This window comes from Cydia strobilella, chromosome 2 (genome assembly GCF_947568885.1).
Source record: "Cydia strobilella chromosome 2, ilCydStro3.1, whole genome shotgun sequence".
NCBI classification, from domain to species: Eukaryota; Metazoa; Arthropoda; class Insecta; order Lepidoptera; family Tortricidae; genus Cydia; species Cydia strobilella.
The window spans coordinates 19,742,672-19,759,699 of NC_086042.1; the positions used below are offsets into that span (position 1 = coordinate 19,742,672).

General features: G+C 36.7%; 2 protein-coding genes across 5 annotated transcripts; one reads left to right on the top strand and one right to left on the bottom strand.

The window, feature by feature from the left end:
• The first annotated feature begins 660 nt into the window (after positions 1-660).
• LOC134753228 (glutathione S-transferase 1-like) lies at positions 661-3,797 on the top strand. 4 transcript variants are annotated; one of them, XM_063689033.1, is made up of 7 exons: positions 689-810; positions 941-970; positions 1,497-1,633; positions 1,790-1,920; positions 2,246-2,312; positions 2,536-2,741; positions 3,394-3,797. In XM_063689033.1, the coding sequence occupies exons 3-7, from the start codon at positions 1,499-1,501 to the stop codon at positions 3,503-3,505; spliced, it is 651 nt and encodes a 216-aa protein (XP_063545103.1). In that variant the 5' UTR covers positions 689-810; positions 941-970; positions 1,497-1,498; the 3' UTR covers positions 3,506-3,797. The 4 variants fall into 4 exon arrangements, with proteins under 4 accessions (XP_063545111.1, XP_063545103.1, XP_063545127.1 ...); XM_063689041.1 differs by lacking the exon at positions 941-970 and having other exon boundaries at positions 661-810; XM_063689057.1 differs by lacking the exons at positions 689-810; positions 941-970 and adding an exon at positions 822-845.
• Positions 3,798-6,370: 2,573 nt separating this feature from the next.
• Positions 6,371-16,810, bottom strand: LOC134753249 (glutathione S-transferase 1-1-like). Its single transcript, XM_063689072.1, has 4 exons — positions 16,667-16,810; positions 9,567-9,767; positions 7,310-7,515; positions 6,371-6,590 (listed from the first exon to the last, which is right to left on the bottom strand). Exons 1-4 carry the CDS (start codon positions 16,802-16,804, stop codon positions 6,488-6,490), a joined length of 648 nt encoding a protein of 215 aa, XP_063545142.1. The 5' UTR covers positions 16,805-16,810; the 3' UTR covers positions 6,371-6,487.
• Between the last annotated feature and the right edge of the window lie 218 nt (positions 16,811-17,028).

Sequence of the window (17,028 nt, forward strand, 5' to 3'; positions counted from 1 at the left end):
TACTGACAAAGTTGTTTGACCGGCTATATGTCAAACGAAATTTACGCTGACGTAACACAACGTAAAAAAATAATAAATGCTGTATTAACACACAAGCAAGCGACACTATCGTACAACGTGGTGAAAAATACGAGCTTTCGTGGGACGACATCTTCATCCTATTTGTTCATAGGTAAGTACCAATTAATAAACAAGCAATATGTAGCTTTCCATCACAGACGGGCCCTTATGCTTCAATAAAGTCCTGTCCAAATGATATTCCAACAGAAATTCTGATAGAAAGGTCCTTATTGCAAATGAAGCATAAGGACCCTTCTCTAATGGAAAGCCATATATAGTTTGTCAAAGGCAGGCAGTTTGAGATAGTTCTCATTTCAAACATAGACAGAGAGAATGAGAGAATCATACTATCTTTGTCTTACACTAGTACTAGCACCCAAAAGAAAAGGATGAATATAGTTTTTTTTGTTCTTATTTACTGACAATTTGGTTTGACCAACTATATGTCCCACACCCACTAGGAGCGAATAGGTAGTAGCTTTATAAAGCGTAGTAATAGGAGCTACTTTATGAGCGTTATTATGTGACGACCTCGCGGTTTCGTAAAAGCTTCATAAAGCGGAGTCTGTTGGTGGTAGTCTGGATTCAAATGATCTCATGCAATGGATGTACTACTGGCACAGCACGGTAACCGGCTTTGGATAGGTACCTATCTTAAATACAGTGTTGATTTATTTGTCTTGTGACTGCACCAGTGTTATTCTCTTTGAAGTAGACATTGTTGTCGATTTAATTAATTCTGTGCTGTAGGTAAGTTTAAATTATTATCAGTTTTTGCTTATCAGGTTACTGATACTGATAATGCCTATACCGAGTTATGATAATTAAAAAAAGTCTTGAGACATAACAAATAATTACGTATTATCAATTCATATTCTAGCTGACTACCTACACAGTCTATTTACAGAAGGTAGGTACATGCGAATAATATATAGGATTTATAGGTAAGTTTTTTTTTTACTTTAAACGCGTAACTTTAAACTTCTTATAAGTTAAAGTAAGTAGGTACCTAAAGAAGATATTGCGGTCATTATATGTTTGATGTAGGTGCCGGCAAACTTCTTGAACAAGTGACCTTGCCTTAAAGTTCGTTTTAATCCTGCATTTGCGTGACACAAATTTTTTTAATATTTTATTTCCATCTCTGTCGAGCAAATACTGATAGGATTAAACGAACTTGAACGAACTTACAGGAAAAGTTACTTGTTCAAGAAGTTTGCCGGCACCTGTATTGACAATATTGACATTAAAATAAATAAGTTAATATCGTAAACGTACACATGATACACGGTAAATAGTACATATTCCTTTATTTAGACATCTATAGCTTAGATTTCAAGCCATTAAGTATATCCGCGTATCAGATTTTATAGAGGTCGAATTATGTTTGATACCAGCGCCGTCTATCGTGGCGTTGAACTACGTTGTTTTCACAGCTATGGACTTGTATTACACACCGGGCTCAGCGCCGTGCCGCGTCGTCCTTCTGGTCGCCGCGGCGCTGGACATCCAGCTGAATCTTAAGGAACTTAATCTACAAGCCGGAGAACACATGACATCCGAATTTCTAAAGGTTTGATACTAGCGCCATCTATCGCCACTTTATAGAGAGAATTTGTTAACTACTGCCTGGTAACTATCCGATATATTTTTGTAATTATTAATTTAAAATCCCATCAAATCCTACAACAAAATTATAAGAGATCATCGATTATTCATATTTTTCCAGTTAAACCCCCAACATACAGTACCAACGCTGGTGGATGACGGTTTTGCGCTCTGGGAGTCTCGCACCATAGGCCGGTACCTGATCAGAAAGTACAATAACAAAGAGCTATACCCCGAGAATATAAAGATCAGGTACATTTTACAGTTTCGTTGTGTAAAAGTTTTATAATGCTAATAAGGTGTCTAAAGATAAAATACCTACCTAGTAAGTATTTAGGTACCTACTTAATTCAAAGTAACTACCTACGAATTGACTTACATTGGCTATAATAGTTTCCTGTAGGTATGTAGGTATTTTAAATTACTTATTCCACATCAATCATAAAATTAAACTTACTGTGACTCAATAGTCAATAGCATCGATATCAGAAACTGAATTATATTTAAAACTTTTAATTACTTAAGATTGTTTTAATGTTATGTTTTGTGTGTACATTTATATGTAAATCTTTACCAGGGCACTGATCGATCAACGACTGGACTTCGATTTGGGGACTCTTTATCCAAGATTCGGAAACTTCTTTGTAAGTTTACAGTCTGGCAAAAAAGAGTAGAAATTAAAAAGTGGCAACACTGTAGTGTCGTCCCTTTCAAATCAATCTAAGAAAAACGGGACGACACTACAGTGTTGCCACTTTTTAATTTCTACTCTTTTTTGCCAGATTGTATAATCGATCGATAGTCCTGACCTATGAATCGTCTGTCTAAACAGCGGGATATTATTATATATTAATATGTTATTTCCAGTATCCCCAAATTTTTGCCGGAAAACCTGCTGACGAGAGTCTATACAAAAGATTGGAGGAGTCTGTGGACTTCTTCAACTCGTTCCTGAAAGGCCACAAGTATGCAGTCGGAGACACCCTCACGCTCGCGGATCTGAGTTTGGTTGCTACCGTCTCTACGATGGAAGCAGCAGGAGTTAATTTAGATTCGTATCCACGAGTTCAGCGGTGAGTGTCGGAGTCTCGAATATCCTGGTTGTTATTGGGTTTGACCTTTTCCTGACTTGTCGGCACAGTATCGATATAATACACAGTATGATGTAGGATTGGAAGCGTGCCGCCCACCAGTCCCACCACGTCTGCGCCTATTAGGTAGCAGCATGTCATTAATAATGTGGTACCGATTTCTTACTGGGTAGTCCGGAAAGCATATCTAACTGTGGTCAAGTAGGTGTTAGCGATATCAAAGAGGATATAATAAGATAGAGCGGTACTCTCATAGTAAATTTTGTAACCACAGTAAGTTCACTGCCATCTATCGACACACTTTAAAACTAAAAATGAAGATTTATAAAAATACGATAAAATGTATTTAAATACGGATAATGTTTTTTTTATTTGCATTAATTATTTTTATGATTTTGACCCATGTTCTTTCACTGATATGCGTTAAAATTGGTAAATAACAAACAAAACCGTCAACGCCCTCTATACGAGAGTAGGCCAAAGGTAGTGGCGCCATCTGATCGAGAATCAAATTTTCGTGATTTTAGAGGCACGTTTTCCTTAGACTGTACCTATCCATCTATTACGGAGTTATATCTATCTTTGGCGATATTAAGCAAACTTAACTAATTATGTTTTTATTTCAATATTTCAGATGGTTTGAGTTGGTGAAGTCTACCGCACCGGGTTATGAAGAGGCCAATGAGAAGGGCCTCAAGAAGTTTAAGGCTCTTGTTGCTAACATCAAAGCTAAAACGGAACTTTAAGTAAATCTTACCTATAGGTATATTTAAAATAAATATGATAAAACAATTACAGTTTTGTATGATTCACGGTTATACCGGGATTTGACCGGGATATGGGATTAATAATCGGTAGCTTGGAAATAATTCAAAAGATAATAACACTAATAACGGTCAACATCCCGGTCGATATAATTATCTCTAATGTTAAACAATTGAAATTAGAAGGTACGTAAAGTGTTAATAATAATATAATTAAATAACCTTACTTGTTTAAGAATTAAAATTAAAACTACTGAGTAGATTGTATTTTGCTTTTCCCATACTCTCACATGCCTGTAGTCCCTTTGGATATGGGAACCTTATCAGACCCGCTTACGGTTAACATGAGTGTTGGCCTTACGTTAATTGCAATTAACCATTAACCAGTACAAATTGAACCGTAAACCGTAACGGACAGTTACAGTTTAATGGTTAATTGCATTAACGTTTCGGCCAACACTGCATGACTAGGTTGCATGCTTGAAGTCTCGCTTGACTTATGTCCAAGGCCGTCTTAAACTATGCTGGGGCCCTTGGGCACTCAAGAATTTGGGGCCCTTTTTGAAAGTAAAGAAATTAAGCGAATTAAGTAAACTAACATTTTTCTACTATGATCTTCTATTTATTATGGGTAATCAAATATACTGTTACTGTCTGGCCTTCGGGGAACCTGAGGATGGGGACCCTGGGCATGGGCCCTGTGTGCCTTTATGGTAAAGACGGTATTGGCTTATGTCAAATTGTCAAGGTCGAGTTGTGATGATGATTTCACAAGGAATTGGGGAACTCATCAAATTGTGCTCGGTACCGTATTTCAAACGGTTTTGTAAAGTTGAGAATCTGAATATTCTGGTACCTACTGTGGAATATACTTATAATGCTCATAGTCATAGATAACCTAATGTTATATTGTGTGTGTAATTGTATTATGTAGTTTGATAACCACACATTATAAAAAAAAATTAGCCACAACCGAATACAGAAGGAGGAGGCTCCTATGAAATTGAACTTCCGAACAACATTAAAAATATTTGAAATGACCTGACATTTTATAGGTAGTAAATTAAAAAAAACAGCCAAGTGCGAGCCGGACTCGCGCACAAAGGGTTCCGTACTATTACGCACAAAACGGTATTTTATACGGCTATTTTATTCTGTTTTTAGGGTTCCGTACCCAAAGGGTAAAAACGGGACCCTATTACTAGGACTCCGCTGTCTGTCTGTCCGTCTGTCACCAGGCTGTATCTCATGAACCGCGTGATAGGTAGACAGTTGAAATTTTCACAGATGATGTATTTCTGTTGCCGCTATAACAACAAATACTAAAAACAGAATAAAATGTGGTATTTCCTATAAAATGGGACCTTATTGTCGATGGCGCTTACGCCATTATAAACGATGCTCCGATATAACAAAGACTGAACTTGTATAAGTTTTGAGTATGTATTACTCATCCTCCTTATGAACCCTGGCAGTACCTAGTGGAACTTAGGTTTGGTGCAACATAGGCGCACATTGTTTTGGTCATCCGACTGAAATGCATGGGCTGTATTCCGTTTATAGTTGTTTTGGTAGTGTAGTGTTATTGCTTTTACAGTGCTGGTGAATGTCAACGGTCGAGAAAGCCTTAGCAGCGCAATATCATTGACAAGAATGTTAAAAATAATTTCCTTGTATTGAGGATGGATGACTGCTTTATTGTACATGTAACGTTGGCTGCTTTCAAAACTGTCGCCCCCTACCCATACTGGGCCTTTGTTACTACTGAAAATAGTTATTTGTGTAACAAGAGAGGAAAGTTGGTTTTTCTTGCGAGTGTTTATTTTGAGTCCCGTCCCGAGAAAGCGAAAGATTATATTATTGAATCACGAGCGTAGCGAGGGATTAAAAAACACGAGACGTAAAATAACTTTGCTCTCATGTTGCACACATAATTTTTTACCTCAGTAGTGAGAACATATTAAAGGTTAAAATGCATTTCGAATTACGCAGAATAAATATAAATAAATAAATAAATAGATAAATTATTTTAATTTATTTTATATTTTTTAGTATGTAATGTTTGACGATCATGATAAGAAGATAAGCATAATTTTGACTATGATTGTTTAAACTTAGCTTTAGTTGTAAGTTTAGTTTTTTACATGCCAGATGCTGGTGAAATATATGTTACTTATGTATAATATTGTCTGACCACCTTTTGTACCATATTTCATGCAAAATAAAGTTATTTTCTTTCTTTCTTTTGACATTCATGCAAATTTAAGTGTAATTTTTATCCTGAAATAAATAAATCTAAATGTAATACAGAGAAAAAAAAAAGTAATAAAGTATGAAGTGGCAATTCATGGCCTTCACTAAATTAAAAACCGGCCAAGTGCGAGTCGGACTCGCGCACCGAGGGTTCCGTACTTTTTAGTATTTGTTGGCAACAGAAATACATCATCTGTGACAATTTCAACTGTCTAGCTGTCACGGTTCATGTGTTCATGAGATACAGCCTGGTGACAGACAGACAGACGGACAGAAGGATAGATGGACAGACGGACAGCGAAGTTTTAGTAATAGGGTCCCGTTTTAACCCTTTGGGTACGGAACCCTAAAAAGCTACTTTGATTCACTCCCTGGAGCCTCCAAAGATTTCTACTTGGAAGCACTGGAAATCTTACTCACTATTAGATTTCATTCATTCAACACTACTTTCCTACAGAGTAGGTAAGTAGCGATGCTATTATGACTGTGGTGTATTTACCCCTAACCTGACTATATATTAACTTCTGGGCGGACAGGTTACCTAATAGTCTGTCTATATCAAGTCTATATACAGAGGAAGTGAATAAAAACGAATTAAATATTATTTATAATTTATTTTGTGCCTTAAAATATCTTAAACATAGAAATTCGTTCTTACAGAACGCATGTGTGATTGCAAACAACAGTGAGCGGATGCCGTGGGCGGGGCGGTTACTTCTTCATCATGCTGTTGACGAGGCCCTTGAAAGCTTCCAGACCCTTTTCGTTGGCTTCCTGGTAACCAGGAGCTGTGGATTTGACGGTCTCGTACCATCTAAAATTAATAAAACATATTTTACCTTTTTTGGGAGCACTACAATTTAGATAACTGATCTGTATTGAAAACTGCTAAATTCGGAATAGGAATAGGAATGCGGGGGGGGGTGTTGTAGAGTTCATTAAATTAATTCATACCTAACCTAAGTCCCTTATGTAAAAGTAAAAATATTACTTATGAATTAGTGGAGCTTGAACAAAAAATTATGAACAGGTAATATATATAATCATAGATTGAAATCTTTACTTATTATTACCCGTCACACACGCATCTCTCCAATTTCGTTATAAATTCACTTTCATGTTCACAATGTTTACATGTGACATTCCTAATGGGATAGATTCTTAAGGGGTGCTAAGCTAATAGTTTTATTAGTCATAATTATAAAACCGTTAACATTTCAGGATTTTCCTAAAGTTATCAATTATCATAGGTTAGGTTTGTTTTATGGCAATCCGGAAAAGTTACGCGTTTCTGAGAAAAACCTAATTATAACGAAAATGTGGACAAACAATACATTATGACTAAAAACTTTATGGGAAACAATAGAGGCCCAGTTTTGCCTACGTGCGCCAGTATAAGGGATTGAGGCATACCGGCATAGCCAAGTTTTCCCTATTTGATTTCTGAAATTTATTCGCATTCAGACGCTAACATTCATTTTTCATTGAGGTATAAAAAAAATATACCTTATTATAAATTATACGTACGCTTACCTCTTAACGTTAGAGTATTTCTTAAAGTCGATGTCGGTGGCCTCGAAGCTGGAGACGCTGGCGATGAGGCTCAGATCGGCGAGGGTCAGGTTGGGGCCGGCCACATACTTCTGGCCTTCGAGGAATGTGTCCAGGAACTTGAGGGCTTCCTCGATCTTCTGTAGCTTGCCCTGGTCAGCGGGCGCGCCACCGAATATCTGTGGGTACTGGACGCAAAAAAATATAATTATGTATTTTTCTACTCGTCGACTGTAATGGTTGAATTAAGATTTCGTATACCAAACTGTAATTGGGTACTTTTCATGTATGGGCTCCCAACTCAACTATAATATTCATTTCGATACGGTTTAATCAACTATAATGAATTTGACCAATCACGTGGCACCGCGGTCCAGTGTAAAAGACACCAACGCGCGACTATTTCATAAGTAATACCTATTCATGTATTATGCACGCGTTAATATCTTTTGTACTACTGAGATACTTACGTAATTTTCTTTAATTATTTAGGTTTTATAGTAGAAAAACTATTACTTTCAGATGACTCGTAGAAAAAGTATTGTATACAATAGTGATATAATCAAGCTTTTCAATCTCATACCTTCATTAGTTGTTAGTTATACTTATACTTGTTGTATATACTAATATAGACTAAGGCATTGTTACTAACAACATTTTTATGGGCCCCAGGCCTGAAGTAAATAAATATTTAATTTAATTTAATTAGGTACTAGGTACGAGACATCAAAACACGGCACTCGATTGAGAAGCTCTCTATATCACAATTGAATGAAATACTATTTCACCACACCAGCTGGTAAAAGTAGAGGCTCTCTTGATTGTTCAAAAGCTAATAAGAAAGGCCCCTATTCGAGATGCACAACTGTCAGTTTCGGCATCCACATCAGTTCAACAGTGGAATGATTCGCAAAGTTGCACATGTGAATACAATAGTATTAACATGTGCCAAACCACTGGACCCACCTGGCCCAAAACAGGAACGACTGGCATGGCATGGCATGGAGTTGGAGGAGGCCTTCGTCCAGACATGGATAATACCCGCGTAACCCGCGTAATTCATAGACTAAGGTATGTAATTATCACTACCTATATAGGTACTATTACTACCAAAATTTGTTTTTATTTCATACGTCAAATAAGTTAATAATTATGTAAACTTTTCAGGGAATAAAGGCTATTTATTTTATTTTATTTTATTTATTATTTTACAGTTAGTATTTTCCTTGTGTTGGTGTTGGTGTGGTGAAAAATTTTGTGTTTCACTCGGTGGCAAAATTTGTTTAACCCTCGTGACTTGAAACCCTCGCAACGCTGAAGATTCCATTTTTCGAACCACTCGCAACGCTCGTGGTTCAATTTTGAAATCTTTCGCTTGCTCGGGTATCAATATTAGCACGAGAGGTTAAACAACAACTTTGCCCCCTTGTAAAGCAAATAACCCTGGTGACTTGAACGAAACAAATGCCCGTGTTGGATTTACACACTGTATGTGTATAAAAGTCGATGCAGTCAGGATCATAACCAAAAACATAAGCTTAAGAAAGGCTGGGACAGCAAAATAACTAATAAAAAGTGCGAGTCGGACTCGCGCCCGAAGGGTTCCGTACCATTACGCAAAAAAAAACGGCAAAAAAATCACGATTGTTGTATGGGAGCCCCACTTAAATATTTATTTTATTCTGTTTTTAGTAAGTACTATTTGATGTTATAGCGGCAACAGAAATATAGGTACATCATCTATTAAAAATTTCAAGTGTCTAATAGCTAATCTGGTGACAGACGGACGGACAGCGGAGTCTTAGTAATAGGGTCTCGTTGTTACCCTTTGGAACCCTAAAAAAAGACTTACGAAATAATCAGCGAATCTCTGGTACAGTGTTCCAATACTTCCAATATCGAAGTACCTACAGCCGCTGGTCTACAATCTACAAGGGCTCGCGCGCAGGGCTCCTCACGCTAATAGAGGGTGCTGCCCTTGCCATACTTGTTGGCCAGGTACGGGATGATAAGACAGTCAAAAAAAAACCAAAAGAAATAACTTACGAAGTAATCAGCGAATCTCTGGTTCAGTGTTCCAATGTCGTAAGTCGTAATACAGCCCGGTCTACAAAGGGCTCGCGCGCGGGGCTCCTCAAGGTAGAGGTTGCTGCCCTTGCCATACTTGTTAAATAGCCAGGTACGGGATGACACAGACGAAAGGTTAAGAAGACAGTAAAAAAACAAAAAAAAAACTTACGAAGTAATCAGCGAATCTCTGGTACAGTGTTCCAATGTCGAAGTACAGCCGCTGGTCTACAAGGGCTCGCGCGCGGGGCTCCTCAGGGTAGAGGGTGCTGCCCTTGCCATACTTGTTGGCCAGGTACGTGATGATGGCGCGGGACTCCCACAGAGAGAGTCCGTCGTCCACCAGCGTGGGGACTGTGTGCTGGGGGTTCAGCTGTTGGAAAATTTAATTAATTTGTTAGGACGGCTATTGACATACTTTCAAACTCTTTTTCAAACATAACAATTAATTCAAATTGACTTGTTCGTGAATTGCTAGAGGGTGTTTTCTCTTCTCATACCTAAATACACTGCTGTTGGTAAACAGAAGAAAGTCATAGCTATTAAAAATATTATAAACGTGGTGGTTGCCTAGTTAGTACCTATGGTATAGTTATGGCTGTTATGGGAAACTGTTGTACTAGAGAGTCGGTTTTTTGTCTAGAAGTCTTCTAGAAATCGATTTTCGCTCATGTCGTCTCGGACTTGGGTATATTTGGTATCAGTGTGAACACAAATATATGAGATGACAAGCGCGAAAGTGGTGGGGGTAGTTGCTGTGACGTCATAAAGTCGGCAGTACAAAGTTTTTTACTTTTTAGGGTTCCGTACCTCAAAAGGAAAAAACGGAACCCTTATAGGATCACTCATGCGTCTGTCTGTCTGTCTGTCTGTCTGTCCGTCTGTCACAGCCTATTTTCTCCGAAACTACTGAACCAATTAAGTTGAAATTTGGTATACATATATGTACGTTTGTGACCCAAAGACGGACATGTAACGCAAATAAATGAATTTCAAACATGGGGGCCACTTTTGGGGGGTAAATGAAAAAATAAAAAAATAAAGTGTTTCAGAATATATCGTGTTATATATCAAATGAAAGAGGTCATTGTGAGAATCTCAAATATATATTTTTTTATAATTTTAGGATAAATAATTTAGTAGTTATTCAAGAAAATAGGCAAAAAATGACCATTCCCCCCTTTATCTCCGAAACTACTGGGTCTAAAATTTTGAAAAAAATAAACAAAATAGATATTTACCTATAGATTACATTAAAACCTATTAGAAATCGCAGTCAAGCGTGAGTCGGACTTAATTACTTAGTTTTTGATCCCGCCTCTACGGGTTTTTTAAAGACATTTCATTTCTCAGCTTATTTGAGAACACCTAATAGGCAGAGGTATTCTGTCCGCGTTAAAAACAAATTCCCCTAAATGGCCTAAATATGTTTAACAAATTAACACTTATTATGAGAACAATAAACATGGAATTAGCACGCTTTCGTCATTCAGGCGTAGGTAACATAACCTCTACAGCCGCAATAACTATAAAATCGGGGGCAAACGCAGCGTTATACCGCTCAACTAGCAGGCCAGTGCCGACTGCCGAGGGCCTACCGTGTACTACGTACCACTTCATTCGTTCGTTCGTGTTTTTGCCTCTCTATCGCTGGAATACGGAAGACCAATAGAGAGGCAGATAACGAATTTTCAATTATATTCGATTTTTGCGAATAGACCCTGTGAATTGCCCTGCACCGAGTTGCGTTGCGTGCGAACCGGTGCGGTGGTACCAATTACGTTTTGTAATAAACAGTAACCAGTTCAAGGCAGTTCGGGGCCAAAAGGAAATACCAGTACTCTCGACTCGGGTAGAGCAGTGCATGCCGGCATACTATAAATTCTAGAACAGTCACTCGTAGATACCATGTAAAAAATCTTGATAAACACCGTGACAAATAGCACGGCGTATGATATCTAGAAATTTAATGGAATGATACCTACTGCGTACTTGTCAAACAGTCAACAGCTTTACATTACCAACTTAATTCAATAGTCATACACGTACCTACCTGTACCTTTAGTATGTACCGAACCATTACCGAACGAACATAGATTCTACTAATAGGTATAGAGTGATTGTTGCATTCTGTCATTATCATAGTTTTTTTTTTTGTTTACCATTAGGTTACCTAAGTACGCGGTATTTTTACAATCCTTACCAGTGAGGTAAATACCTATAGGTAGGTCATAATGAGCCACTTTTTAGAGTTCCGTACCTCAAAAGGAAAAAACGGAACCCTTATAGGATCACTCGTGCAGTGTCTGTCTGTCCCTCTGTCACAGCCTATTTTCTCCGAAACTACTGGACCAATTAAGTTGAAATTTGGTATACGTATGTAAGTTTGTGACCCAAAGACGGACATGTAACGTAAATAAATTAATTTTAAACATGGGGGCCACTTTACGGGGGTAAATGAGAAAATAAAAAATAAAGTTTTTCAAACTATATCGCGTTACATATCAAATGAAAGAGCTCATTGTTTAAATCTCAAATTTTTTATAATTTTAGAATAAACAATATAGAAGTTATTCAAGAAAATAGGCAAAAAATTACCATTACCCCCCCCCCCCTTTATCACCGAAACTACTGGGTCTAAAATGTTGAAAAAATACACAAAATAGATCTTAACCTATAGATTACAGGAAAACCCATTAGAAATGTGCAGTCAAGCGTGAGTCGGGCTTAATTACTTAGTTTTTGATCCCGCCTCTACGGGTTTTTTAAAAAGATATTTCACTCACGTTTCACATAAAAAATACATTGTTTAAATTGTGTAATGTACGGAACCCTTGGAACGCGCGTCCGACTCGCACTTGGCCGGTTTTTCTATTGGACCCAGGAATCGCGTTTTGGCTCTCCCGAAGAAAATATCGACTATTCTGGATTCTGTCAGTCACAATTAAATGTCACAATTTATAAAACAGTCTTGTTTTTCGCGGTTTCGGGTTTGGTCCAATAGTGAAAGTTACCTACTCAGGAATGACCTAAGTATACGATAATATACCTATACGAGTATATTCAATCTAGGGGTTAAAAACCAACATTAATAATTCTTTCGAGACATTTTCGCTTATCCATGAACATGCCTAACTCCCTAACCGAAGTCGCAACCAGTGTCACGAAACAATTATCTTTATCATTATTATCGCAATGGTGTTGTGTGTTGTAATCATGGTAAATACTAAGCGTCCTCGTAACAGATCGTTGAACCCCGCAATTCCTTTGTACTTAAGTCAGTTTGCAAACATGAAGCTAGGTATATTTGGCCTCCAACTGTCACTGATTGCTGTAAAGTCAAACTGATGACATTATAGTTATTTGTTATACAAGGGTGCAAAGTTGTATTTTACCCGCGAGTGTGGAATTGATTAAAAGTTTTAACACACGAGAAGTAAAATACATTTTCCCCTCACTAGCTCGGAAAGTTGTCTTTTATCCTTCAATACAAGCGGGGAAAAACGCGTTTTATCCACTAGTGGGGAAAGTAATTTGACCTTGGATGGAGCGTGTTTAAGTAGCTTGACAGATAACAAAACGTTAATCGTTTATGATAATGATTCGTTCGATATTAATTATCATTTAATAAATGGTTTGAGAATCTAATAAAAAATACCAAATTTAGTTTTATTTAATGATTTTAAGTTTTTATGATGACCTTAAAATTCCATAAGAAACGTTTGTTTTTTTATAATGATGTTAAATATAATTCGGAACGCACAAGTTGAGTCGATGCAATTTCAAAACGCATCGTTGACATTTCATACGTCAGAAATGTCAACATTGTCAACAATTTTTTTACTAAAAAACTTTTCTCACCGACTCGCGTAAAAATACACAACTTCCAGAGTTTTCTGTTATAATATCGTCAAGAAATGAGTGATTCCAGTGATGAAGATGATGTAACGCCTGGGGATGTTGCATTTTCCTCGCTATAGTGAGGTGAAAAGTTTTGTGTTATACACGGGCGCAAATGTATTTTACTTCTCGTGTGTTGAAACACTCGCTACGCTCAGGATTCTATTTTAGAACCACTCGCTTCGCTCGTGGTTCACCTATAGAATCCTTTCGCTTGCTCGTGTTTCAATTCCACACTCGCGGGTAAAATACAACTTTGCACCCTTGTATAACAAATAACTATTGCACCCGTGTGTAACACAAAACTTTTCCCCTCACTATAGCAAGGAAAGTGCAACATCCACAGGCGTTAGATCATCTTCATCAACTGGAATCACTAATTTCTTTACGATATTATAACAGAAAACTGGAAATTCTGTACTTTTACGTGAGAAGTTATTAAGTAAAATTTTTGTTGACAATGTTGACATTTCTGACGTATGAAATGTCAATGATGCGTTTTGAAATTGCATCGACTAACTTGTTCGTTCAGAATTATATTTAACATAATTATTAAAAAACAAACGTTTATTATGGAATTTTAAGGTTTATGACTTAAAATCATTAAATAAAGCTAAATCTGGTATTTTCTATTAGATTCTCAAACCATTTATTTAATGATAATTAATATCGAACGAACCATTATTATGAGCGTTTTACGTTTTGTTATCTGTCAAGCTACTTAAACACGCTCCATCCAAGGTCAAATTACTTTCCCCACTAGTGGATAAAATGCGTTTTTCCCCGCTTGTTTTAAAGGATAAAAGACGGCTTTCCGAGCTAGTGAGGGGAAAAAGTCTTATTTGCCTCTCAATAGAGCTCGTGATAGGTTCTTATATTCCTAAGATGTAATGGGAAGTAACGTAAGCCATGCTTCACGATTCGGTCATGCTTTGTACCATTACAAACTGCACACACAGGGCTATCACATACATACACGCTTGGTATGATGTTATTAAAGTCAATTAGAGACTGATTAAAGGCTTACGTTACGAGATGATGTGCCGTCTTAGGTATTAGAGGAATTTGAGATTTTATGAAGTGTTTATGAAAACACATATATAATCATTAATAAGTACAATACAGATTTATGTCAAAAAATAACAAAAATTAAATCAAACAAAACTAATTATTACTAAATAAACCTAAACGAGCTAAAACTACATATAACTAAAACAATATAAATTAAAAACTAAATGTAAAAAATCTCCCTTAAGTCACCCGCTTCCGGGAAACTCCCCAAAATGCTGGCGGCATTCCTTCTCCGAATCGCCAGACCCAGCCTCTGTATATATATTGTGGAAAATAGCTTGAAGATAGCTTCCAAAATAGTGTAACAAGTGTAAGGTACTTACACTACATACTTACTTGTTACCTACTAATGTACGAATAATAGGAAAAATATTACTGAGGATAAAACTCATAAACTCTTTTAAATACAAGGCTTAAAAAATTGTGGCTTCCTGACTGATAATTCTGTTCCTCTCCATTTGATAGGTATCTAAGTTCCTTGTTTTTCTATGTACAATATAAAGAATATACATACATACATACATACAAGTCATCCTATTAATATATAAATCATAGGATCCAAAATTTGAAAGGGCAAATTTGAAAAAATGAACAGTCATGAGACACGGAAAATAATTGGTAGTTAATTGCGGACACGAGAATATCAAATCCCTTAATTAAAATATAACTGTTGTCGTTAATGAGTTTTATCTAAGGATTCTAAGGTAGGTATGTGTTATGAGGGTAATAGGGTATTGTTAATTTCCTTGTTTTACTTCTTAAGTACATTTTGAGGATAATTATATAACTAGCCATTAGCTGAGTTCCGATATTGGTATTGTTTTGTTTTATTGGCTAAGACTTATATAGGTATAAATAAAAATGTTCGTTATTCCAAAAATTTATCGTATTTTTTCAAAATCAGTTATGTTTTGAAGTCGATAATTACTACAACGATGCGACCTGATATGCTTCCTGGTTAAATAAATATAACAGGATAATTATTTGGAAAATCATATACCTAATTTGCGTCAATCTAAAAGAATCCGCCCTTTGTGTTACATAAATAAGTTCACATCACATCACATAACAGAAGAACGATTACCCAGTTAAAAGTATCAACTTCTAAGTATAAACAGTGCGAAGTGAAATGCGTAGTGTGAAAACGAAAAAACCGGACAAGTGCAAGTCGGACTCGCCCACCGAGGGTTCCGCACTTTTTAGTATTTGTTGTTATAGCGGCAACAGAAATACATCATCTGTGAAAATTTCAACTATCTAGCTATCACTGTTCATGAGAATCATGAGATACAGCCTGGTGACAGACAGACAGACAGACAGAGCGGACAGACGGACAGTGGAGTCTTAGTGATAGGGTCTCGTTTTTACCCTTCGGGTACGGAACCCTAAAAATGGTCATCCAGTCATCACAAGTGTCATGGCACTGTCAGGGGACATGGGACATAAACGCCAAGCCCAAACTATTGTGATCGCGTCGGCAGAGCACGACAGTTCTGAGTAAAATTAAATGTAATTCTTAGGTATTTTACCAACACAGGTAAAAGTTTACCTATCTGTCATTCGTGATCAATGTTTAGTACTTAGGTACGTATTAGTTAAAAATCGAGTGTGGATCTAATTGGCCCTTAAGTAATGTTTTATTAGTAGGTATCCCTATCCTTTCCTTTCATAGTTTTGGAATGAGATAGTGCTGGACCAAAACAAAGTCGTCAAATTATTTCTTATCGATAATCGATATTTATAAATATTTCTCGAAAATTGCTTGCGGTCCTAAGTTTATGTTAATATAATAACTTCATAAGGGAATATCTCGAAGCTAATACTGAACCAGTTGGCATCCGATCCGACTTCCTACGATGCTAATAAAGTTATATGCAAGGAATCTAACAGAACATTTTAAACTTTTGGAATAGGTAAATATGGTAAGCCTGCTAAATAACTTTATCTTTTATCATGAAACCATTAATTTTACTAATTATCTGTACTAACATATTATGAGATAACTTTACTTAAGACTAAACTAACCACCAAGCAATATAAAAATTGCAAGAAATAAAAGGCTATTTTTTTATTATTATTTATGGTAAGCATACTTATTTAATTAATTAAAACTGACCGGAATTAATTGGCAATCTTTTGAATCTATTGTTCATTATTGCCATATTTATAGGCTGTCAATTTTAATTTTAATTAACGATTGAAATTAAACGTACCTAACCTTAATATATTAGTAGTATAGTAATTATATAATATTCAATCCGCTATGAATATTCAATTGTTTTAAATCTTGCGGATGCTTACCTTCAGGTATTCAGGCTTGAGCTGTTCTCCGTGGTGAAGGTCCACCAGCTTGAGGTTCAGGTTGACGTTGAGGGCTTTGGCCGCCAGGAGCACCGTCCTGCAGGGCGCCGAGCCGGGTACGTAGTATAGGTCTGGCATGTTTCTGTGGAGAGGATATAATTAATTGTTTACTCGTCCTAGGGTTTATAATACGAATATATGTATACTTAAGAATATATAGTAACGTCCACGAAAGCGTTTTGTCGTTTGTCAGTCTACTGATTAGAAATATTGAAGTTGGGGCAGAGTAGTAAACCTTTGCGCCATTATGGGACACACACCATTGAATTTTTTTATTTATAATTTACAAGCTCTTGCCCGCG